At 38.0% G+C, this 26054-nt stretch overlaps 1 protein-coding gene across 2 annotated transcripts in view; it reads left to right on the top strand.

The window, feature by feature from the left end:
- ADAMTS9 (ADAM metallopeptidase with thrombospondin type 1 motif 9) overlaps positions 1–26054 on the top strand; it is a gene marked incomplete at both ends in the record, with an annotated part of 162465 nt that overhangs the window by 22712 nt on the left and 113699 nt on the right. Inside the window, 8 exons of one of the 2 annotated variants that reach the window (XM_084248298.1) lie at positions 7129–7418; positions 10301–10384; positions 10483–10592; positions 11643–11683; positions 11794–11899; positions 14920–15066; positions 16220–16361; positions 18327–18431. In XM_084248298.1, the coding sequence (XP_084104424.1) occupies positions 7129–7418; positions 10301–10384; positions 10483–10592; positions 11643–11683; positions 11794–11899; positions 14920–15066; positions 16220–16361; positions 18327–18431 (1025 nt within the window). The remainder of the gene's footprint in view (positions 1–7128; positions 7419–10300; positions 10385–10482; positions 10593–11642; positions 11684–11793; positions 11900–14919; positions 15067–16219; positions 16362–18326; positions 18432–26054) is intronic. The other variant, XM_084248299.1, reaches the window with a different exon arrangement.

Here is a 26054-nt window from a genome sequence, read left to right on the forward strand (position 1 = left end):
TTTTAATGATAAAATCTAAAATTTTATTTTTTTATTGCCATTGTTTATTTTGGCACACCTAGTCTAGTACCTTGCACAAAATTGGTGCTCAAGAAATAATTCTTTAAATGTCAATTAATAATTTCCAAAGAATTTTCTATATTTTATTTTCTATGCTCATTTATTTACCAACATCTCCTTAAGATGGAAGCTGGGATTTATATGCTTGTTTAAGAGGTCAGGAGACTAAGACCAAGAGCGATGACTTGAAAAGATGATTTAAGGGTATTAACTGTCTGTGTCTTTGAATTTGTTATTATATGCCAGAAAGTAGTTGTAAGCACTGCTAGCACTCTTCCTTAAGTGATTCCTTTTAGTTCTAACTTACTTTATGACTTTATGAGCTGGTAAAAATAAAAAAAAATTAAAAACCCACAGGATTTATTGGTTCCTTCCTATGTACTACACTTAATATGCATGAGCTCTAATTATTCTCAAAGCTACTCTAAGAAATAGGTACTGTTCTTAGTTTTATAAGTGGGAGAAAGGAGGGTAAGGAAAACAGTTATTTACCCAAGGTCAAATAAGACTTGAAATCTGGTTTCTTCAGAGCATGAGATCTTAGAACACTGTTGTTTGTGGTATGCAAGCATTGCAGCTTGCCCTACACAGCCATCAAGGCCAAAACAGTTGTAAGGGCGAACATTAACTCATCACTCACATCTTTGGAATAAAATGTTACAAGCTGTAGTGCTGCGACTTCATTTTAGAAAACACAGATATGGCCTTAGAGAATACAGCTGTGGGTCAGAAATTTTTAGCATCCTGCATTTATTTATATGCACATGTGAAGGGTCAACTGCAAAATATTATATTTGTTTCTGAATGCAAAGATGCATTTTCTTCTTGGAGGTAATACATGCTATTTTTTCCCATTAAGTTTGTTTTACCAGAACAGAATTGGGTTCACAAAGAATCGAGAAGGTGTGGAGAGTTTCTTGCCCCCATGCATGCCATAGCCTCCCCTATTATCAACTTCTATCACCAGAGGGTATACTCATTACAATTGATGATCCTATATTGAATACAACATAATCAGTCAAAGTCCGTAGTTTACGTTAGGGTTCACTCTGGGTGCTTTATAATCCGTGGGCTTGGACAAGTGTGTAATGACTTGTATTCATCATTACTGAACCATACAGAGTATTTTCAGTACCCTAAAAATTCTCTGTGCACTGCCTATTCATTGCTCCCTTACTCCAAACTTTGACAATCACTGATCTTTGACTATCTCCATAGTTCTGTCTTTTCCACAGTGTCATGCAGTTGCAATCATACAACATGTAACTTTTATGGATTGTCTTCTTCTTTAGCGATATGCATTTAAGGCTCTTCTATATCTTTTCATGGATGGATAGGTCATTTCTTTTCAGTGCTAAATAATATTCCATTGCCTGGAGGTAGCAAGTTTTTCCATTTACCTACTGAATGAAATTTTATTTGCTTTCAACTTTTGACATTTATGACTATAGCTGCCATAAACATCCATGTGCAGGTTTTTGTGTGGACATGAATTTTCATCATCTTTGTGTAAATATTAAAGAGCTCAGTTGCTGGATCATATGGTGACAGTATGTTTAGTTTTCTAAGAAATACCCAAACTGTCTTTGAAAATGACTGGACCATTTTACATTCACATCAGCAATGATGAGAGTTCCTGTTGCTCCACATTCTGGCTAGCACTTGGTGTTGTCCATTCTAATCAGTGTTCAGATTTTCTCCATTCTAATCAGTGTGTAATGGTATCTCATTGTTGTTTAAATTTATATTTCCTTGATGACATGATTTGGATCCTATTTTGACAGATTTATTTGCCACCTGCATACTCTCTTTAGTTCAACATGCTGTTTTAATATTTGAAGTTAGACTGCTCTGTTAAATAAGTATGATTGATTTTTAAAGAATATGCAAAGGAAAAGAGCTCTGAAAAAATTATCTATTTCTGAGTGTCACATTTGAACATAAAAAAGAGGCAAGGAAATGGTGCAAACTCTTTGGAAAACAATTTTTGGGAGGTCTTCAAAATGTTAAACATAATTACAATATGACCCAGCAGTTCTACCCCTAGGTAAATGTAAATGCATAAACTTGGACACATATCTTCATAGCAGTATTTTTTTTTTAATTTATTTATTTATTTATACAAGCACTGGGTACAGTCAGAAGTGTGGGAGGGTGAGAGAATTCACCAGAGCCAGAGCGGGGAACAGAACAGGCAGACTGATGAAATACACTGCTAAGGGGAGCAGCGGGCATGGGAGGAGAGGTCTGTTGTGCCATGTGGGACCATCGCTGGCAGCCAGGGATCGAACTGGCACTTCAGAGGCTGCGAGCAGCTTCGCAGCCCAGCGCGCAACCACTGCGCCACCAGGGGAGACCCTATAGCAGTATTTTTAATGGAATTTGGGACCAAATAGTCCACCAATTCATGAATGATTAAACAAAATGTGGTGTATCAATAAAGTGGGATATTATTTGACAATAAAAAGTAACGCAGTACTGTTAACATGCTACAGTGATGATGAACCTTAAAAGCATTATGCTAAGTGAAAGATGTCTCACTCCATTTGTATGAAATGCTAGGATAGGGAAGTCCATGTATTAAAAAAGTTTAATGATTGCCAGTGACTGGAGGAAGGTGGAAATGGGGTGTGATTGTTAACTAGTGCAGGGTTCCTTTTAGGACAGTGAACTCCCCTAAATTTAGAATATGACAATAGTTACACAACTTTGAATATGCTAGTAGCCACTGAATTGTATACTTTGAAAGAATGAATTTTTGGTAGTTAATTTAGATCTCAATTAAACATAATGAAAATATAAAGCTATGTATGTGTGGGGGAAAAAAGAAAAGCAAAATACACAGACCCTATTCTACTGTGTTTTCCCCAAGGGTAAAACTTCATTATGTAGGCCAATCTGATAAAACTACTAGCAAATTGCAAATTTGAAACACTAACATAAATCCCATTATGTTAAAAGGTCATTAAAGAGAAATGTGAATGTTCTCTTATTATCCTAACAGTGTGTGTCCATTTGGTGGAAATCATTCTTTTATTGCATGTTCTATTCAGAGGCAAGAGAGTTGAGCAGATTTATAGGTTATAATATCTTACTTTTTTTTGATTCTCCATGAGAATATCCATGTATTTGTAGTCATTGTGATATTTGAATCTTTAAAGTTCATACTACTATTTATGCTAAATTTAAAATTGCTTGCCAAAATGATTAATGTGATAGAAATTAATTGGGCTGATTAGCTCAATAAATATGATTTCATCTTTAGCGGGAAAGGTCAGATGGGTAAAAGACCAGGAAATAGTATATACTAATTGTTGCTTTAGATTCTGAAGAAGTAATTTAAGTATGCACATAAAGTATCCTGAATTATTTCTTTCATGCACAGGTTACTTGTGAATAAATATCTTCCAGGTGCATTACAATTTACATGGGTTTTTCTGTTAGAAACTGTGGCTTTATAATGATTAGTCTTAGTATCTCCTACTTTGTTATTTGAACAAAAATGTTTTTCCCAGTTAGTGTTTTGATTCACCCTCAGGTTTTCCTTGCTCAAATAGCCTTTGATGATTCTCTGAGAATGCATGTTTTACCTGTTAGTGGTCAAAAGAATGAATTTTGTATAGCATTTCCTGAGTATTTTTTGCTTTTACTGTAGATATACTTTTTTCTAAATAAAACAATAAATTATATCAAAATATATTTACAGAAGTCATTAAGTATTACTTGCTTTTCACAAACTGACATTTTCCTTTACTGATAAAGTTTTTTTTTCACTTTACTGATAAAGTTTATCAAAGCACTTTATAATGAATGAAAAGTCAATGCATATTAAGATTAGAAGCATATGTACACCTCAGAATAAAGCACCAAAATACATGAAGCAAAAACTTACGGAAATGAAGACCACACGTGAAGGAGAAAATAATAATAGTAGTTGGAAATTGATAATAATAGTTCGAAATTTCAATACTCCACTTTCAATAATGGATAGAATATCCAAACAGGTCAACAAGGAAATAACGATCTTGAACAATACTCTAAACTAACTACACTAACATTTATCTATAAAACACTCTATCCAGTAGTAGTAGAGTAAGCACCCTTCTAAGGTACATATTGAAAGTTTCTAGAATAGACATATGGTAGTCTGTAAAAAAAAAAAAAAATTCAGTAAATTTTTTTTAAAGATTTATTTTTTTTTTATACAAGCACTGGGGTACAGGTCAGAGACACGGGAGGGTGAGAGGATTCACCAGTGACAGAATGGGGAGCAGAACAGGCCGACAATCGAAATACACTGCTGAGGGGAGCAGTGGGCGAGACAGAAGAGGTCTGCCATGCCATGTGGGAATCTCTCTGGCCAGCCAGGAATTGAACCTACGCTGTAGAGGCTGCAGGCAGCTTCACAGAGCTGCGCTCAACCCACTGTACCACCAGAGGGGCCCAAATCAGTAAATTTTAAAGGATAGAAGTAATGCATGGTTTCTTCTCTGGCCATGATGGAATGAAATTATTAACAGAAAAAAAATATTGGAAGCTCAGAAATGTGTGTTAAGTAAACAGTAGATCAGAGGAGAAGTTGGAAAATACTTTGAGGTTAATGAAAGTGAAACTACAACATACCAAAACATAGGACATGTAGCTAAAGCAGGGTTATGCCACCATAGAGCTATAAACGACTATTTTAAGAAGAAAGAAACACAATCCCCGGCCACCAGCGAGGGTCCCACAAAAAAAAAAAGAAGAAAGAAACATCTCAAATAATAATCTAACCATTTACTTTAAAACACTGACTAGAAAAGGAAGAGAAAATTAAGTCTAAAACAAAAAGACAAAAAGGAAATAATAAAGATTAGAGCAGAAATTAATGAAATGGAGAATAGAAAAACAACTTAAAAATCTGTAATATTTTACAGATTATGATATATTAAAATATTTTCTGAAGGCATTGAACAAGGATTATTTTTTATTTAAAAAAAAGTGGCATGTATTAAAAAATTTCAATTTTCAACATACTTCCATATACCTATTACAAAAAGCTGTCTGTGTGAAAATACCCTCCAGTCAATTTTTTTCCCCAATTTAAATTCTTTGTGAGCCCATTTCAGTCCTCGCCTCTTGAGAAGTTTTACCTAATAGTAAGATCACTATTTAGGGTGTTGATGAAATTCATACCAGATTTCTCATACCTTCCTGCAATGTGGCATTGGATAAATTACTTAATATCTTTGAGACTTATTTTCCTCATGTGTAAAATAGAGATAATTTTGTCAGTCTGAGAGAAATTATAAGGTAACATTCATAAGAATGTCTAGTTCAATACTTGGTCCATAATGAGTACTTGATTAGTATCTATTCTATAATCATTGGCTGATTGAAAATTGTAATGACAGCCAAATTTCTCAAATGGTATTAGTACACATGTATGAATATGCTTGAGAAAAAGACTGAAAGAAAAAGAATCTAATACTGAATCCTACGATGAAACAGAAGTTGAACTAGTGATGTTGTCTATAGCTGGACCACATAAAACTTGATGGTTTGCTCTGATTGTACTATTTTAACAGTTATTGAATCACTGTACTTGAACAAAATTGATTGTTTCATCAACTGGCTATAATGGTCAGATATTTACTCTTACAATTTTTGTTTTGTTATGCTATTATTGGATTAATTAATTCTGTATGTCTTAGGAGAAAAATTTTTTTAAAGATTTTTTTATTTTTGCATACAAGAACTGGGGTGTAAGCCAGAGGTACAGGAGATGAGAGAATTCACCAGAGAGAGTGGGGAGCAGAACAGGAAGATCTACTGAAACACACTGCTGAGGGGAGCAGCAGGCAGGCGAGGCAGGAGAGGTCTGCTGCGCCATGTGATCTCCCTGGTGGCACAGGGGTTAAAGATAGCACTGTCAAGCTATCGCCAGCCACTGAAGCAAGAGTTTGATCCCCGGCCGGCCAGGGATAATACTTCTTAGTTATACAATTGTGTTTCCTGTGTTTTAAACTACAAACTGGTGGCATTAAAGTTTTAAATCATGTTGATGAGTTGATGGCAAGAAAACTGATTAAATTCTATTTTTTCACTCAAAATGTATTTTGGTAGTCACTTTTAATCTTCTTTTTATTGTATAGTTGATAACTTTGAAACTGAGTATTGTCACCAGCAATATAAACTTCAGTCCAAGTTGGAGACACTATAGTACTTCTCAAAACATTACTATAAATGCAGATCACTTGGAGATCTTGTTAAAATGTAGATTCTAATTCATCAGGTCTGGAGTGTGGCCAGAATCTGCATTTCTGACAAACTTCTAAGTGTTGCCAATGCTACCGCTCCCTGGGCCACACTTTGAGGAGTAAGACCGTATAGAGCCTAAGAACCTAGACAAGAGTCAGAAATGAGTAGAGCCAATCTGATATACATCTCAGTCCCAGATGCTGCTGGTTCATACTCTCTGCATTTAATCTATCTCCTTAACTGAACCCTGAAATTAAATTAATTAAAATTCCAGAGGTATTGAATAGCAGTGCTACTATTTATTCATACATTACAATAATTGAGAATAATAATAGAATAATACCTTGCAATGCATTTTCTGTAGTTCCTTTGCATTGTCTGATAACCTGTCCCACCTCTCAGACCTCTTTTAACTGTATTTAAATGAATATCAAAAGTAGTATATATTAAATGTCTCCATTTCCATTCTCTAGAGCTCTGTGACCATTACTGTATCTATGGCAAAGAACAATGAAGGGTAACTGCTTAAATCCCAGCAAGATTTATGTTTCCAAATGAAAAGAATCATATGCACTTGTTTCCCTTAAATTCATGTGTGATTTCTAATACTTTAATGACCATTAATGGATGCTTCCAGGGAAACTGATTTCAAGTCCTTCGTCATTTAGAGTGCAGATTGAGTTTCACCTGCAGAGTCCACAGTGTGTAGAACTTGATTTTGTATGTGATTTGACTGCAGAGGCATCATTTTAAGATGTGTCTTATTAAACACTTAATATGAAATAGCTGTGGCTTGAAATGTAATGCATGCCATCTGGTTTGTTACAGAACACAAAAATAGTCACACTAAAGACAAGAGGAAAGCAAGAACAAGAAAATGGGAAGATAGGCGTAGCCTGGCTGATGATGTGGCAGTATTGAAGAGCAGCTTAGCAACAAAAGCGCTTTCTGCCTATGGTAACAAGACCAACAGCACGAGGGAAAAAGGGACCCACAGAAGAGCAAAACGCTTTTTATCCTATCCACGGTTTGTAGAAGTGATGGTGGTGGCAGACAACAGAATGGTTTTATACCACGGAGCAAACCTTCAACACTATATTTTAACTTTAATGTCAATTGTAAGTACTTTTAAAAGAAGGTGATTTATAAGGTCCCTAAATGTGTCATTGGGGAATGGTTTTCACCCTGTGCTCTGGAAGATCATTCAGGGCTGGCATTTCAAGGATTCAGGCAACTGGCTGAAGAGAACATAAGGTTACTTACTCATGGTTGTCTTTTATAATGACAATAGCTTTCAATATTGAATGTTTATTCTGTGTCAGACAGTGTGCTTTTTACTTAAAAGGCATCATTTCTAATCCTCCTGGCAACTCTTCCAGGTAGGATTATCATTCCCATTATATACAGAAGAAACTGAGGCTCAGAGGAATTAGGTCACTTGTCCATGGTCACGTAAAGCTAATAACTCACTTAGAGACTGCATGTGACCTTTAGCTTGTCCACTTCCCAAAACCGGTCCTCTTTTATGTACAAACTTGCATGGCCAGGTGGGGATCCAGTAAGACTCTGGATGCGCGTATTGAATCAGGGACACCCATGAGGTTCTTTCAAGTGCTCCCTGTTCTGGGGTTCTAGTTAAGTACCCCTGGGGTGAGGCCCAAGAGCCTCTCACTCTATTTTGATACTCTCATTTTGGATTGAAAAAACAATGTTTTGAAAAATAATCAAGCAGAACTAAAGTCTTTTAATGAAAAATAAGTGTCCTTCTGTACCCAGGCTCCCAGGCCCCTTCCCAAGGTTAACCATTATTATGGTATTTTTTGCATGTTTCTAACCACGCTGTCTAATAGAGACAGAATACAAGCCACCTATGAAATTTATAAATTTTCTAGTAGCCACATAAAAAAAATAGGTGGATACTAATATCCTATTTATTTGATATCCAGATGGTATCATTTAAAAAATAACTTTTTCTTTACTTTTTCATTCTAAGTCTTCAGAAGCCCAGCACATCTCAGTTCAGACTAGCCAGATTTCAGGTGCTCTGTGTCCACTTGTGGCCAGTGGCTGTCATCTTGGACATTATAATTCCAGACATTTCTACAGCAAATATGGATGCATATACAACTTTTTTCCAAACATACATGAACATTCTCCTTTGAATATGCTCATGTACAGTTTTAGAAATTACTATTTTCTAGAAATATTGGAGATTGCTTTATAGCAAGCCGCATTATCTAATCTGATTGTTTTTAAATCTCAGCATAGCATTCCTTTTAACACTTTGATCCTAATTTATTGGATTGGGAATCTACTTTTTTTAATAATTTTTAACTTTTTTAAAAGATTTATTTATTTATACACGCACTGGGGTACATGCCAGAGGCGCAGGAGGGTGAGAGAATTCATCAGAGACAGAGCAGGGAGCAGAACAGGCAGAAGGACCGAAGTACACTGCTGAGGGGAGCAGCGGGTGAGACAGGAGAGGTCTGCCTTGCCATGTGGGAATCTCCCTGGCTGGCCAGAAATCGAACCGGTGCTGCAGAGGCCACGGACAGCCTCACAGCGCTGCGCTCAACCCACTGTGCCACAGGGGAGGCCCTGGGAATCTACTTTTAATAAGTTCCCCAAATGGATGTGAAAAACTATCATGTCTGGGAACATTACTTTAGAGATTCTTCCTTCCCACTGTCCCGTGGTTCTCCTTGTCTTGCCCCTCACTGTGGATGCCTATGAGCTGGCTACTAGCTGGCCACTGATGGGCAACTGTGACCTATTTGCTTCTATCATAAGGCAGGCCCGGGCATCCCGGGCCACTGTTGACCTGATTATGTGACTGTCTCCATGATGGCCTTGGGATAACCCTGCCTGTGATAACATCAAATACTTCTCCGTCCTTCGTAAAACTTTGTCCCATATTCCTATCCCCCCTCCAGACCTCATTCCTCATACCATTGTCTCATGATCAGCTTTTATTAAACTGTATGCTTTCAATCAGTGGCAAAAGAACTTCTGGTCAAGTAGCAGACTCTTGCCTTGCAAACCTGCTCCATGACTGCTCTATCCCTCATCGCATTCCCGCCTCAAAGCGCCAACAAAGTTTCTGTCACAACACCTCACTACTGGGAACCATTCCCCAGTACTCCCTACTTCCCAACACAGCCTGACCCCACCTCCCTCTCCTGTCTTCATCTTTCACCTCCCTCCATCCCCACCCTGCCTTGTCCAGATAGAGAGAAAGGAAAAAAATGAATCAGGCCTTTTTTGGTCTCAATTCCTTTTCTATCTAGACCTGTCATAAAGATTTCAGTTATGAGCATAGACTTTATTTAGGTCAAATTGACCACCAGGTGAGAGTTTTTACTGTGCAACTCTGTCATATAGTCTTGGACAAGTTTCTTCATTGCTCTGAGCCTTAGTTTCCTCATTTGTAGAGCAGAGATTATAGTACCTAGATCAGAATTTTGCAGTGGATATTAAATCCAAATGAATAGGCAGTTATTATCAAGGACCTAGTGCATACAAAACATTTAATGTTAGCTCTCATTTAACAACAGTAACAGTGAACAACAAGAAAAGCTAAGGGTTACCAGGTTATCAAGAATACAAGTGGGTCGAAGTACGAGGAAGCAGCGATGTTAGCAAACACTATCACTGTGAAATTCCATAAGTCACCAATCCAGGGCTTCTAGGATAAAAGAGCTTGAGTGAAAATTAATAGCCAGCATTTTGGCACAGAGAACTGTTATGTTGCGTGACAATGCAAATTCTAAGGAGAATACATTGAAGGTTAAACTTGTTTGCATTCATTATCTAAAACTGCCATCTACGAATTTTACAAATAGACGTTTAATAAATGTTGTAAGAATGAAAATTCAGAGCTACAAAGTGCGTGTGTTGCATGAAACATAAAAAGAAGTCGAGCCCAGCGTAAGAAGTGAATTGCTTATTGCTTACACAGAGTTCACAATTAACTTTGAAAAATTTATCTTGGTTGCAGGTAGCCTCTATCTATAAAGACCCAAGTATTGGAAATTTAATTAATATTGTTATTGTGAACTTAGTTGTGATTCATAATGAACAGGTAATAAAGTTTTTTTTCTTTCTTCTATCTATATCCGAAATGGCATATCTAATTGGTGTTGCTACCATGGATCAACCGTAATTATTTTCTGTACTTAGGAAGGACCTTCCATATCCTTTAATGCCCAGACAACATTAAAAAACTTTTGCCAGTGGCAAAAGAACTATCCAGGTGGAATCCAGCATGATACTGCTGTTCTTATAACAAGGTATATGGATTTCTTATTCCTCAAATCTATTTTGGGTCAAGGTAATGGGGTGAGGTCATACATTCCTGGTAGGCCGCCCTTAGTACAGTGTTTCTTGAATGTTTATGGAGGGTTGTGCATTAGAGAATGTTTAGCAGCATCCTTGGTCTCTACTATATTCCATTGACATTCTTGCCTTCAATTGTGAAAACCAACAGGGTCTCCAGAGGTTGGCAGATGTCCCCTGGGAGGAAGGGCATAACCACTCATGGTTGAGAACCACTAACCAGTTGGTGCCCCAGAGGCAATAAATGTGCTATGCAGGCCTGACAATAAATGGGTTTCTATTCTTTAGGGTGAGCTACTCTTCAGAGAGAGCTACTCCTCATATTGAGCTACTCCTCAGATTGAGCTACTCTTCAGGTAGAGATAGCTATGACTATGCAGGATACATGTGCAGTGTTGTCAGCTTTTGTGACTTTTCAAGAAGTCAGGAATAGGGATTTTGTTTTTAAATGTGGAATCTACAATTAAAAAATATTTTTCATGTTAGTGAAGTGCCATTGTTTTGCATCCTTGTTAATATTTTGAAATGGTAGTTACAAACACAAAAGCATTTAAAAATTATGCAGGACCCCTCAGAGGCATCCTGGCCTAGTCCATAGCTCTCATACAGTTGGTCACAACAACTATTCTTAAATGAAATTAAGTGAAAGGCTTTTGGAACCTTCTCTGGAAGGTTCATTAAGAAAACAGAATTGCTTATCCCAAGATATTAGGGAAAGTCTCTTTTGGAGGTTTCTGCTTGTTCTGTATGGCAGACTTCCCCATATAGCTTTTGATCCTTTTTCCCCCCTCCAATTTTATTGATTTGCCAATCATTTCCATCCTTAAATCAACAAGTTCCAAACTCCTTTGAGTTGCAAACCCTCTGGCTTTTTGTTAGTTTTTTGTAACAGCCCTCCCTGAAGTGGTGCTACTGTGAACAGCACCTAGAAGGTCTGGAGTGTTGACTTGTATTGACATTTGCTCTTTGGTGTCCTCCAAGCCCTAAGTTTCCTTTGCTTTCAGACAGGATATCTGCAGAGCCCATGACAAATGTGACACCTTAGGTAAGTCGACCGTGTGTATCTTCTGTGTCTATAGCAATTTTACTACATGTTTTCATTCTCAGTCACAATGGCATTTTAAAATGAACCCTTGTTTGTTTTCCCTCCACTAGGTCTTGCTGAACTGGGAACCATTTGTGATCCCTATAGAAGTTGCTCTATAAGTGAAGATAGTGGCTTGAGCACGGCTTTTACGATTGCCCACGAGCTAGGCCACGTGTATGTTTCCTCTCCATATTTTTACTTAATTCAGATTGACCTAAACCTGTTTGTTCATGTCAGTGAGCATTCAGTTCACTTTGGAGGGTATGAGATACTTCTCCGGTCTTAGAGTCTGCAGGGTTGAGGAGTTCCAAACCTAATTGAGAGAAATGACTGACTTCAGGAAGATGAGTAAATGCACCCTTATCAGCTATAGCTCACGGTGTCTTTGGTTTAGCTACACACATTCTCTATCCAAGGCCTAATATTCTGTTACCCCTCAGGGAGTTAAAAGAATGGGCCTTTGTCCCAATCCACCGAGGTAGAGGATGTACTAGCTTGGACAACTTTCCTAACAACATCTTTATTTAAGAACTTCCCCAACATGGCCCTCGCCCACAAGATATTCAAAAACCTATCACATTCCTGATTCTAGTTACACATGGCTGCTATAATTCTGACATTTAACCTCTAGTAACAGTGATATTCCCTCTTTCAGGAAAGAGAATGAACAAAAATACTGAGAAGATATCATTTCCTAATTACAGTCACTTAGTATCTGGTCATAATGAAACTGACTTTTTTGGTTGTTCTTTCAAGAGAGAGCCTGACTCAAACCTGGGGCAGAGCAGTATAAACTGGCTAGAAATTCTGATTTTTGATCTGTACTGTTTTTTTTTTCAAGAATGATTAAATTATTATTTTTCAAAGATTTATTTATTTATACAAGCACTGGAGTATAGGCCAGAGGCGTAGGAGGGTGAGAGAATTCACCAGAGACAGAGCAGGGAAAAGAACAGGCAGAAAGACTGAAGTACACTGCTGAGGGGAGCAGCGGATGACACAGGAGAGGTCTGCCTCGCCATGTGGGAATCTCCCTGGCCGGCCGGGAATTGAAACCGGCTCTGCAGAGGCTGCGGACAACTTCACAGAGCTGCGCTCAACCCGCTGCACCACCAGCGGAGGCCCAAGAATGATTAAATTACTATGCTGTGTCCTTTTAAAAATCATTCTCTCAAAAGGAGTTTTAAATCAATACAGAGATATATCAATTTGCATGTCAGAATTTAACTTTATTTGGAGTTAACATCATTTCTCAAAATTTTTGGAGTTGCCTTACATCAGTGTACTGTGCTGGGCCTAAAGCATGATGCACATAGATAGGTGTCTTCAATTTAATTCAACATATAATTTGTATATTTTTAAACTAGTGATTTTCAAGCACTTTAAGAACAGCCTCCCTTTTTTTTCTCCAAAGGAAATACTGTCAGCTACCTAATATCAGAAAACAAAAAGGGCCTTCAATTAGCAGTAGTGGTTTTCCAGGGTCCTGCTTGGTTAGCTTTCTCTCTGACCTTTGGCTTCTGAAATACATTCATGAAACTCAAGAACTTCTTGCAACTCAGTTTGAAAACTGCTGGTCCCACCAGCATTTCCCAAAGCATAAGGGCTCAAAAACTAATTCCAAGAGAATGGTATATGGAAAACAACTTTTATAGACAAGTGGTTTAAATGAATATGTTCTTAAGACTAACCCTGCTTGCAGTCACAAGTCTCAGTGGCATAAAGTAAAGACTGACAAATTCTGTATTAAAGTAAACTGCTTGCTTTTGATTTTCCTAAACTTAGTTTAAGAGAGGGGGGGAGGGGTGGTTTTTTGTTTTGTATAAAACCTGGTAAATTCCTTTAGACCTTTGAATAGGAGATGTAGATTTGTCTATGAAGGATAGAGTAGCATTCCAAAAAGCATCAGTGGAACAGGAAAAATTACAGAGCTTGGAATGTATTAAAGGGCAGAGAGTTTGTGTGATTAGTATTTCTCACCAATGTATAGCTAAGAAAAGTATGCTATTTGAAGAAATAGAATATCCTATTAATTTATAAACTCCTCTTTAGCCAGACAGTTTATACTAAATGTAAGAGAAATTAATGGAATTGACTTCATGGGCTTTTATCCCACCTTTTCACTTTTGTTTGAAGCAGATATGCAGTTCAGCTGATCTGATTTCCAAATTTTAAGATGAACTAGTGAAGACAATTGCTTCCTGGGTGCTAAATCCATCACATGCAGGGGCTGTCACCCAGACAGGACAGCCTCTCTGAGATGGTTACCCAGTAGACAATGACCTGAGCTGAGAAGGTGGCCTGAAGCCCATGGGTTTGATGTTTCAGGATTGAGAAATGCTTCCAAGCATCATCCCGCCCCATTTCCCCCAAGCACACATTTTTCTTCTATGCTAAGCCAAGAGTGGCAGGTATGTGTTAATGCTGTTGTTGAGTTCCCTCCCAGACCCGAGAGGACCCTGGCACTCCATCACAGCCTTCCCTTGGGCAGAATCTGGATTAGTTGAAGAATCCTTTTGTGCCCGACTTTTCAGGAAGCCAGCAGCCAACAGTTGGTGCTGGCAAGAAGCATAAAACTACCTGCCATCTCTGAGTTAAGCCAGCTGAATTGGCATGCCTATGGTTTCCATGCTTGTGCCTTCTTTAATGGGTTTTATTGTGCATGAACTTTGCATACCTTTATAATGATAGAGCCACATAGTTACAGCATTTGTCTTCTTGACCCAGAAAGGAGCAGATGCCAAGACCCACAGTGAGCCTCTTGTTGGAAAGCTTTTGGCTTCATGGTTTGATACTTGCTGACTCTTTATATTCACAACATTATCATAACCTGCCAAATTCTTGACTCTATAAATTGGCTTTTAATAGCTTATTAGGAATTCCAACTACTGTATTCTAGCACCAACTACAGCATGTTGAGAGCCTCTACAGAACCAAATAATGGCCCAATCGGTATCTCTTTTTAGGCATTAAAGGCACTTTGTATTAAATTGAGTAAAAATTATGTTTGACTCTACACTCCATCTTTAATTGTCCAGTAAGTTTTGTTCTGCTCGCCAGGATTCAGCTTCTTTCCCTCAATGCAATAGTCAATTGAATGTTTTTCTCTTAGGCAAATGCATTCTTAAAGCAGTTAGAACAGCTTGGTCCCATGGTGTTTATTGACATTCTTACTTTTGTCTCTTTGGCTTTAGGTTTAACATGCCTCATGATGACAACAATAAATGCAAAGAAGAAGGAGTAAAGAGTCCACAGCACGTCATGGCTCCCACACTGAACTTCTATACCAACCCCTGGATGTGGTCAAAGTGCAGTCGAAAATATATTACTGAATTCTTAGAGTAAGACTGGAACTTACTTTCAGCACAGACTTCTAGTGTCTGGCCTTCATGTAGTAAACTAATTGTGGGAAAGAAAATGTAGGGTCAAGCATTCCTTTTGAGTTGTTATTTTTGTTGGCATTCCTTAGAGGAGGCAAAAAAAAAAATCTTTTTGACATCTGTGCAGTTTATATCCTCTCCAGAGTTTAGAAAATTACAGATTGAATTAAAGAAAAGGTTGGGATTCTAAAGAGAATATGTAAATGTTGTTTTGTTCTTGGTAAAACCAGGCTATCTGTCCAGGTCTTGCAGGAGGGGCTGTGAGTATTTCATGATGATGGCCACAAATATTTATGTGCTTTGAACTTAGAAATTTATGCTTATAAAGGAGCAGAGAAGTGAGATGACCACAAAGGTTATGTGGGTGGATAAAAATTGCAGCAGACCCCATGTTGTTGAGTTGAGAACATTCTGTTTCCCTCTCTCCTCTCTCTGTCTTTTTCTTATGTTATTTTTTTAAGTTGCCAGCTAGGCTGTTCAAAGATCCAAATACATTATATGATATCCCCATGTCACAGATTTATTGCTCTTCTCTCCCAGGTGTTCAGAAGGTTAAGTGACTGTCCCAAGGTCACTGGTATCTATTTTTGCAACCACGAGGACAAGGGGGGCTTTATTAATCAGAATGCACTGGGTGAATTTTCCAGAATTGTTTGCAGACAAGTCAAAGACCAGAGAGGTTGACTTTTTTTAAGCATATATTCTAAGCTGTTTCTTGCTCTAGTCATTGATTCACTCACTCATGTATCTAAAAACATTTACTAAGCACCAGTTGCAATGGACACGGCCCCATGCATTAAGAAGTTTTCAGTCTATTGAGAAGATGGTAAAAAGTAAACTGAAAATTTACTCCATGTTTGACAAATGCTGTCAGAGCTATATATTTGCAACTGGCTTTGTTGCATGCACAGCCAATGATTCCACAAACAACTGTACACCAAAATTATAGCTTGAGCTTCTGGACTTCACTTTGGATGAAAAGGGAAGAAAAAAATATAAAGCAAGAGCATCTCTACCATTCAAATGGTGAAAAGGCCTTCATTTTCATCTGGAGGCTTTCAGAGTCTCCTCTCAGCTACTGCTCTCACCATCTGTGTTTTTCTGCTTTCCATAGCACTGGTTACGGCGAGTGTTTACTTAACGAACCTGAATCCAGACCTTACTCTTTGCCTCCCCAACCGCCAGGCCTCCTCTACAACGTGAATAAACAATGTGAATTGATTTTTGGACCAGGTTCTCAGGTGTGCCCATATATGGTAAGTGTTGGGGACTATTTCCACCTTCACAAATCCATTTTGGTCTTCCTTTTATTTACACTTTTCCATTGTAGTCTCACCCTAACATAAACTACCCATGGAAAAGTTGAGAATGCTCCAGCAGCTGTTAATGATAACAGTAATAATGATGATGGTGATAAGCAGATGTCTCAGCTTTAGATGGTGCTTTAATCTGTACTTCCCAGCTCACTCTCATGAATGCCCCCAAAGGGAGAGGGCTTTATCACTTTCACTTTACAAGTAGGAAAGTGAGCTCAGGGAGGACAAGTTTTTAGGGCCCAACCCTTCTCTCTTATCTCCTTTCATGCCAGAAAACCTGTCCAGTTAACCTTTATACTAGGAAATCTTCTTGTCCAGACTGTGTCCTGTGACCACCAGGGGTTTGAAATCATATGAGATGATAACTAATCTGGTGGACATTTGTGCCAGTGATAGGATCCAGTGGCTGTAAGGTTGCAGATAAGCAGATTGTGCTCCTTTGGGTTCCCCCATCCTATCCCTTCAGGGGTGTGTGTGTGTGTGTGTTTTGCTAAGAGAGATTTTACAAGAGCATGGTAAGTTTGGAAATACAGTGATTTCAGGGAAATAATTAAAAACTTTGAGTCAAATTTAGCCATGATTTTATTCTTTTATGTACTTATGAGAGCAAGCCTGAGGAGCTATCTCTATACCAAACAACAGAAAGTTAAGCAAATTAAAGTCTTCATTTAGTGAAATAGTATACGCTAATTAAAATTTTGTGCATGAGAACATGCTCCTGATAAATTTTAAGTTAAGATAGCAGGGCAGGTAATTATTTTGTAGACTATGTTCTCATCTGTAAAGGTGTGAAAAGTTACAGGTAAGAGTGGGTAGTTTGAGACTTTTTCTGTCTGAAAGATAAATCATCTGTGCCTTCTGAAATTTTCTACTGTGAGAATGGTGTGTTTTAATAAACAGGAGAAAAAAATCTTTTCATAGTATGGCCTTAAGTAGAGCTAAACATTTCAACTGGGATAAATCTAAAAATCATAGTGTACAGAGTGGGGGTGCGGGGTGAAAGTAAGTTGCAAGATATGGCAGTATGTCCTGAAATACTGAATATTATTACTTGCTTGAAGGTGAAATGCTGTGTATTACTGGAAGCTATTTATACATTTGTAGTAAAAGCAATGATATTGATGAAATGGTAAGTTGCAAGATATAACAGTATATCATGAAATGCTGAATATTATTCCTTGCTTGAAGGTGAAATGCTGTGTATTACTGGAAGCTATTTATACATTTGTAGTAAAAGCAATGATAATGATGAAATGCTGGACACCAGCATTTCACCTCTGGGGAGAAGGGGAAAGGAATGTGGTCCCAGATACAGGACTTTCAGCTGTATCTGCAAAGTCTTCATTCTATAGTTGGTTCGTGGGTATGAGGGTCTCCATTGTGTTTTGTTTGTGCTTTTTGTCTGCCTGAAATATTTCACAATACTTCATATCTTCTTTCCTCTGACAGCCTCTAAAAGTTCTCCAAAAGTATCATAATATGATTATGCTATTTTATTAGCTGATAGAAAAAAACACCAATTTTGCTGTCAAGCTAAACTCAAATAACAGCTTATCACAACATAACTCATAACTTAATCTTCAGTCACACTTCATCTCCAACCTGAACTGAGATTACACTCTTTCAGTGTGGAGTGAGTGAGTGAGCTCCTTTGTCCCATGAGTCTAGCTTTCCTCATCTGTAATGTGGGGAGATGTTGCTGAGGACCAGATATGTCTATAGGTCCCCTTTTACACCACCTCAGGTTCTACCAGGCAGAGAAATATGTGCATGGGTTGTTTGCTGGAGTCCCTTGGACTAGTTTTTCATTTGCTATCCCAAAGGGGAAAATCCATTTCCAACCTACACTAGGTTATGGGCCAAATGATTGATATGGTCTAATCACGTCATCACTGACTTGAGCAGATGCAGTGTAGACGACTCTGGTGCAACAACGTGGACGGAGCACACAAAGGCTGCCGGACCCAGCACACACCCTGGGCGGACGGGACAGAGTGCGAGCCAGGAAAGGCAAGTAACCCCCTCATCCTTCCTTCTCTTTGGGGTCAGAATGAGGTTACAGCACTGTTTAGAATTCAAGTCAATGTTTTAGTATGCATAGTAGTTTTTTGAGGCGGGAGGGTCAACTTTCCTATTGAAAATTGGGAAATCTTACATGAGATACATAACTGCTACTTCAGTCTCAATTTTAAGTCATACTTTTCTCATTTTAACATTTCTGAAACCCCAACCTGCATTTCGATGTATAGATATATTTAAGGTAAGGTGTGTTTCATTTCTCTCTCTTAGTGTCTCTCTTGTGGCAGTAAAGCCTATTTTAAGTTGATGGGTCATCTTAAAATCAGGAAAAATAGAAATGTAGTAAAATTAGCGTATTCACTACTGGGATACCATGGCTTTGCAAACTGTGTTGGTCCCTTTAAGGAGCTGTTTATGTCACCAGACATAAGTCCAAATGTAAATACTGAGCTGGTTATAATGGTTCCCACTTATTTGTTAATAATCAAAGTCTGATGGGCCTCCCTGGTGGCCTAGGGGTTAAGTCTCAGCACTATCACAGCTACGGCCTGAGTGCGATACCAGCCAGGGAGCTAACCCACCTATGGCCCAGCAGACCTCTCCTGTCTCACCTGCTGATCCCCTCAGCAGTATATTTCAGTAAATCCACAATTCTGCTCCCTACTCTGTCTCTGGCAAATTCTCTTACCCTCACACCTCTGGCCCACACCCCAGTTCTTCTATGCAAAAATTAAAAAATAAAAAAAGTCTGCTACTGTTCTGCCCAATGATAACAATGTCCCCCACACCTATAAATAGTTATTTCATCCTCTGTACCTTTTGTCCATCTAAAAAGGTAGTGTAGCATGATGGTGATGTCATCATCATGCTCACCATCAAATAATTGATTCCAAGATAGTTTTAGATATAAACCCTGATTTTTTTAAATCCATATGGAAAATGGTGTTCCCTCGCTTGAACTGTATTCTGAGTCTCTTGTCATCCTTACATATATTTTTCCTGTTTTCTCTCTTGCTTCTCCACTGTACTTGTTTTTGATTTTCTCATCTTACGTCCTTTTCCTCCATTCACCTTTGTAGAATCAGTATCAGCCAGGATGTTTCTGTGGAAGAGGTCCCTAGTGGTGAGGGAACTTGACTCTCCCTTCTCTGATTTTATAGATAGGGAGCAGAAAAAAGTGACTGACTCACTTATCAGGGGCAGAATCCCCCTTCCCCTCCCAAGTCTACCCTAAGTCCCTGCTTTGCTTTTGTCTTAAGGGGTGTAAGGTCTACCAGAGTGGCCAAAACACAAGCTCACTGAACTCTTTCAGTTTTCAGTGGTCAAATAGGACTAGGGGTTTCTTTTTTCATTTCTCAGGGTGGTTATAAAGTTATATAAGCTAGAGACTATTAGAGGAATTTTAAAAAATATATAGTCTGATACAGAATAAAAGATTATAATAAAAACAATTTTATACTTAACTTGGTGACTAAGTCTGCTCATGTTCTCACTTCTTGATGACTAAAACCTCAGCCATTGAGACTACAGCTTTTTCCAAAAACAACCTAACAAAAATAATATACAGAAAAAGGCATAACAACTTCTGGACCTTTCATTACCTTACAAAGAAATAAATCTTTGCTGAAAAGTGAATTCACTTTTTGGGTGACATTTAACTTGATGTGTTGATGGTCAGAACATCATAGGCTTGAGTGTGAATATGGTTCTGAGGTTTCCATGGCAGGCATTATGAATTTACTAATTATTACAAAATTATATGTGGCCTTAGTGCTCTTCCAAACACAGTGACCAAGACGGCAGCTACCAGTTAAAGAGAGGTCATAATATACATGATACCTACTTGACAACTTGGTTGGTTGGCTTGAGTTCGGGCCAGCCAACTATTTTACTTAAATTGAATACTTGATTACAGCAAAATCACAGGTATTGTATTGTGGTTCTGATGCACACGCTCACTGTATGTATTTATGACACCTTGTTATAGTAAAAAACACAATCAAGATGAATTCTCAATAATATGATGAAGTGAATTTTGTTTAGGAAAATAATCATGAACAGGTGACCAAGTTCCATATAATGGTACAGTACCCTAATCAATCAGAAAATGCAGTAACTTGGAAAATGACTATCATATCTTCTTCTAATCTTCTGGGGATTTTCATTTTGTTTTTTTAATTCAGTTTTTTTTTAATTGAGGTAATATAGGTTTTACAGCGCTTTGTATGACTTAGGAGTGTAAGTTCACTTTTCTTCTGATGTGTTAGCATATTACACTCATCACTAAAGCACCCATAATCCCCCACCATAGCCCACTGGACCCCCTTTGCTCCCTACCCTCTATGCTTCCCTTCTTGTAGCCTCAATTTTTCTTAAGATTTATTTTTTTTTAATTTTCTAGAGGCATGTCTTATTTATTTATCTATTTGTTTGTTTGTTTGGTTTATACATGCACTGGGTACAGTCAGAAGCCGGGAGGGTGAGAGAATTCACCAGAGCCAGAGCAGGGAGCAGAACAGGCAGAAGGAACGAAGCACACTGCTGAGGGGAGCAGCGGGCGGCAGGAGAGGTCTGCGCGCCATGTGGGACCCTCTTCTGGTGGCCGGGGAGCAGCCGGGGATCGAACCGGCACCACAGAGGCCACGGGCAGCTTCGCAACCCAGTGCTCAACCGCTGTGCCACCTGGGAGGCCCTTAAGATTTATTTTTATTTATGCATACAAGAACTGGGGTGTAGGCTAGAGGTGCAGGTGGTGAGAGGATTCACCAGAGACAGAGTGGGGAACAGAACAGGCAGACTGACTGAAATACACTGCAGAGGGGAGCAGCGGGTGCAACAGGAAAGGTCTGCTGTGCCAGGGGGTTAGCTCCCTGGCCTGGGATGGAACTCATGCCTCAGTCGCTGTCAATAGCTTTATAATGCTGAGATTGTAGCCCCTGTGCCACCAGGGAGGCCCTGGTAGCCTCAATTTTATAGTCAGATTTCTAGGGTTTATTTTGCTCTAGTTTCATCTGTACTTTTCCTTCTTCTTCTTCTCTCTCTTTTTTTTTTTTTTTTTTTTTTTTGGATTCTACATATGAGTGAGATCACCCAGTGTATGTTCTTTCTCGTTCTGACTTATCTCACTTAACATAAGCTACTTATCTCACTTAATATAAGCCCCTGAATCAGTGTCCCTTCCCACCAATGGTGTGCAAGGGTTCCTTTTTTTCCACATACTCATCAACACTTGTTTCTAGTCTTTTTGATATGGGCCATTCTTACTGGTGTGAGGTGGTATCTCATCATGGTTTTGATTTACATTTCCTTTTTGATAAATGATAATGGGAACTTCTTCATTTGCCTATTATGTCTTCTTTAAAAAAGTGTCTATTTAGCTCTTCTGCCCATTATTGGATTGAATTATTTGTTTTCTTGAATTTTTGAGTTCTTTGAAAATTTTGGGTGTTAGCTCCTTGTCAGATATATGATGTGCAAATATCATCTCCCACTCTGTAGGGTATCTTTTCATTGTAATGATAGTTTCCATAACTGTGCAGAAGCTTTTTAGTTTGATGTAGTCACATTTGTTTTTTTATTTTCCTTGCCATTGGAGTCAAGTCTCCAAAGACATTTCTAAAGCTGGTGTCACAGAGTGCTTTGCCTAAATTTTCTGGTTTCACATCTTACATCTAAATTCCTAATTCAACTTTGGGTTATTTTTTGTGTATTATGTGAGATAGTGGTCTAGTTTCATTCTTTTGCATGTGGCTGGCCAATTTTCCCAACTCCATTTACTGAAGAGACTTTTCATTTCTCCATTGTATATTCTTGGCTCCCTTGTCATAGTTTTACTGTCTCTATAACAGTGAATTTATTTCTGGGCTCTCAATTTTATGCCATTGGTCTAGTGTCTATTTTTAGTGCAATGTCATATGTTTTGATTACTATACTTTTTCATTTAGTTTAAAGTCTAGGAATGTGATACCTCCATTCTTCCGTTTTGTCAGAATTGCATTGGCTATTCAGGGTCTATTCTCGTTCTAGATAAACTTCAATAATTTCTGATCTATTTCTTTGAAGAAGGCCAATGAAATGCTGATTGTGATTTTATTGAATCTGTATATTACTTTGGGTAAGATGGCCATTTTAGTAGTGTTAATTCTTCTAAACAACGAGCAGGGATTAACTTCCCACTTTTTATATATTTTTTTTATTTTTTAACAATGTCTTATAGTTTTCATAGTATAAGTCATTCTTCTCTTTTGTTAAATACCTCCAAGGTATTTAATTTCTTTTGGTGAGATTGTAAATGGGATTTTTTTTTTCAGTTTTTTTCATTCCTAGTTTATTCTTTCCTTCTATTAATGCTATGGATTATAATCATTGATTTTTCAATATTGAGCCATTCTTGGGTCCCTGGAATAAATTCCATTGGTTGTAATATAGGATTATGTTACTATATTGCTGAATTCAGTTTGCTAAGAAATTATTGAGGATTTTTGTATTTATGTTTATCAGGGATATTGATCTGTAGTTTCTTTTTTGTGATGTCCTCTGTTTTTGGTATTAGAGTGATGTTGGCCTAATAAAATGTGTTTAAGTCTTACCTCTTCCTCAATTTTTTTGAAAGTTTGAGAAGATAGTTGTTATTAGATTATCTCTCTTTGAATGTTTGGTGTAGGGCTCACTAATGGAATTACCTTGTTCTAGGCTTCTGTTTTCTTGGAAGACTTTTGCTTATTGTTTCAATTTCCTTTCTTATAATTGGTCTGTTTGGGTTTTCTGTTTCTTCCTGATTCAGTCTTGGAAGGTTGTTTGTGTCTAAAACTTTGTCCATTTCATCCAGGTTATCGAATTTATGGGCATAAGTATGTTCATAGTAATCTCTTATGAGTCCCTGTATTTCCGAGGTGACTATTCTCTTTCATTTCTGATTCTGTTTGTTAGATTTTTCTTTTTTCGTAGTGAGCTTATCTAGAGGTTTATCTATTCTATCTTTTCAAGGAAACAGTTTTTGGTTTCATCTTTTGAATTACCTTTTTGATTTGTTTTATCTATTTTTTCTCTAATTTCTAATATTTCTCTCCTGGTGGATTTCACTTTCATTTCTTTGAATTGACATATTTTTTTAAATCTTTCCTGGATTCCTTAGTCGTGAGACCCATTTTTTGCAGCTGCTGACTCAGCAGGATGGAGGAGGGGCCTAGAGGGGTCCAGTGATGGCGAGAATGTGCTGGGGGTTTGGTATCCCTGGTTTGTGTTTATAGCACCTTCTATATCTCTTCTCTCTTGGGTTCCAGATCTGAGAATCTGTGCACTGTCAGTATCACAATGTTAGTACTGGTTGCAAGGGGAAGGGGAGCAGGAATGCAGTCCATAATACAGTTTCTAATCCTTTTACTGGTATCTGACCTGTGTGGAACACCTCCAGCTCCTCTGGACATGTTTGCCCTAGATAAATGATGTCTCTACATCATTTAGCTCTCCCTTCTCCACAACTCCTGGATGAGTGGCAGCCCTTTGTCTGTATCGCCTATCCTGGACAACAGCCTCTAGCTGTTTTTCTCCACCAACCTCCTATTCAACAAGACATTTCTCTCTTCTCAGTCTCTTCTTCCCATGGCTATGTTAGTTAGTTTCTGATGTCCATGGAGTATTCTAGTTTTTGCCCCAAGCCACAGGACTCCCTGAGTATAGTGATCTTCTGGTTAACTGTTAGAGGATCTTCTCAGGAGTACAGTAAGGAAACTTCTGTATCACCATCTTGGTGGGAAGCCTTTCAATCTTCTGTTTTAATAATAGAAACAGATGATAGGGGATTGCAAGATAATCTTATATCTGAGGTGTGGGGAAATTTGGGAACTTTCAGGAGACATTTTTCCTGTGTATGCTGGTACTTAGCAAGAGACTTCAGGGCATTCCAAAGGGCAGGCTCAGAGCACTTTCTGAGAACTTATGCAGAAAAAATGATCGTTATATTTTTAGTTGTGTTTTAGAAAAGTGGCCAAGTCTAGCAGATTTTATTAAAGATGTGGGTATATGTGTGTTATTCCCTTGAAGAGTATTTATGTGCTTTACAAATGCCAAAGACGGATATGTTGGCATAGAAAGTCTTTGTGTTTTTTCATTTTGTTTTGTTTTCATAGGATTGGTAGTAAAACTGTATGTCTTTTCTCTAGCAAATTGTGAGTCCCTTTGGTGATAGGTGAATTTTTTCCCCCTTTTTCTTCTTTCTATTCTGCTCCCTCTGCAGTAATCTGTCTGGGAAGCTAACACAATGTTATTTTGATGAATGACTCTCTAATGTCTCTGTTTTCTCCATTCTCTTGTTAAATTCATTAGCATTTTCATTTGAACTCTGTTTCTGAGCCTGAGGTTTGAAACTTTTTTGTTTTAAGACTTCTTGTGACAAATTGACATCAACAAATTGACAAAGTGCCAACCACTTTTGAAAAGATGCCGTTACATAAAATATCTTTTAAATGGTTTTGAACATTTATGAAAGGCCAACTATATTTTGGCGCAAGCTCTGTAAGTTAAGTACTTAATGCTTACATATTCCTATATGTAATCATTATTTATTGAATTTGCCTGGTAAATAGATTATTTTGGTATGTATTTGCCAAATAGCCCTATTTATAGCCACTGTCACCTTAAGTACTTAAGCTGTTCTTCTAAGATTCTTCCTGTCCTTTGAATATTTGTCTATGGCCATATCAGTAAGGAATACTTAATTTGCAGACCATTTTTTACTTAGAAGCATAGAAAAACAGGAATTTTCTCTTTATTTTGTACAATTTTTGTTTCTGACAGCAAGATTTGAGAGTTGAATATCAGCATTAGCTATAATTTCAATTGTATATTAATTAGGAATTTTGTTCAGGTCAGACCCAATTATAATAGTATAAGCAAATTGATTTTTTTCTGACACAAAAAAATAGTACAGAAGTAGACATGTTATGAAACTGTTATGACACCTCCATTAAATCATCATAGGCCAGGGCTGCTGGCCTGTGACCTTCATCCACAGGTCACAAAGTGGCTGCTATTGCTGTACCTATCAAGATGGAGTTCCAGGCAAAATGAAACCAAAGAATAAGGAACAGAGAGAGGGTCAAAAGGATCTTCCCGGGAATCACACTCAATGAGTTCTTTGACATCTCTTTGACCACACCTATTCGTACAGGCGCCTGGGAAAATATAGATTCTGTTACCAAGGATGAAGGAGAGCACAGATATTGGGTGGATAATATGGAGTCTCAGCTTCATCACATTATCTCATTACTCTTGACTTTGTCTTAAATTTTAGTAGACAGAGCAGGTGTTTGAAGACTTAGTATGAATAAATATTGTTAAAAAAACTTATTTAAAATTTTATATTGATTATGGAAAAAATGAGATTTTTTAAAAAGATTTATTTATGCACACAAGAACTGGTGTGCAGGCCAGAGATGTGGGGGGCGGGGGTGGTAAGAGGAGTCACCAGAGACACACTGGGGAGCAGAACAGGCAGATAAACTGAAATACACTGCGACAGGAGACAGGCGCTACAGGAGAGGTCTGCTGTGCCATCTGGGTCAGCTCCCCAGCCAGGGATCGAACTCATGTTACAGTGGGTCAAGATAGCTTGAT

The sequence above is a fragment of the Talpa europaea genome (genome assembly GCF_964194135.1).
Source record: "Talpa europaea genome assembly, chromosome: 11".
In the NCBI taxonomy this organism is placed as follows: Eukaryota; Metazoa; Chordata; class Mammalia; order Eulipotyphla; family Talpidae; genus Talpa; species Talpa europaea.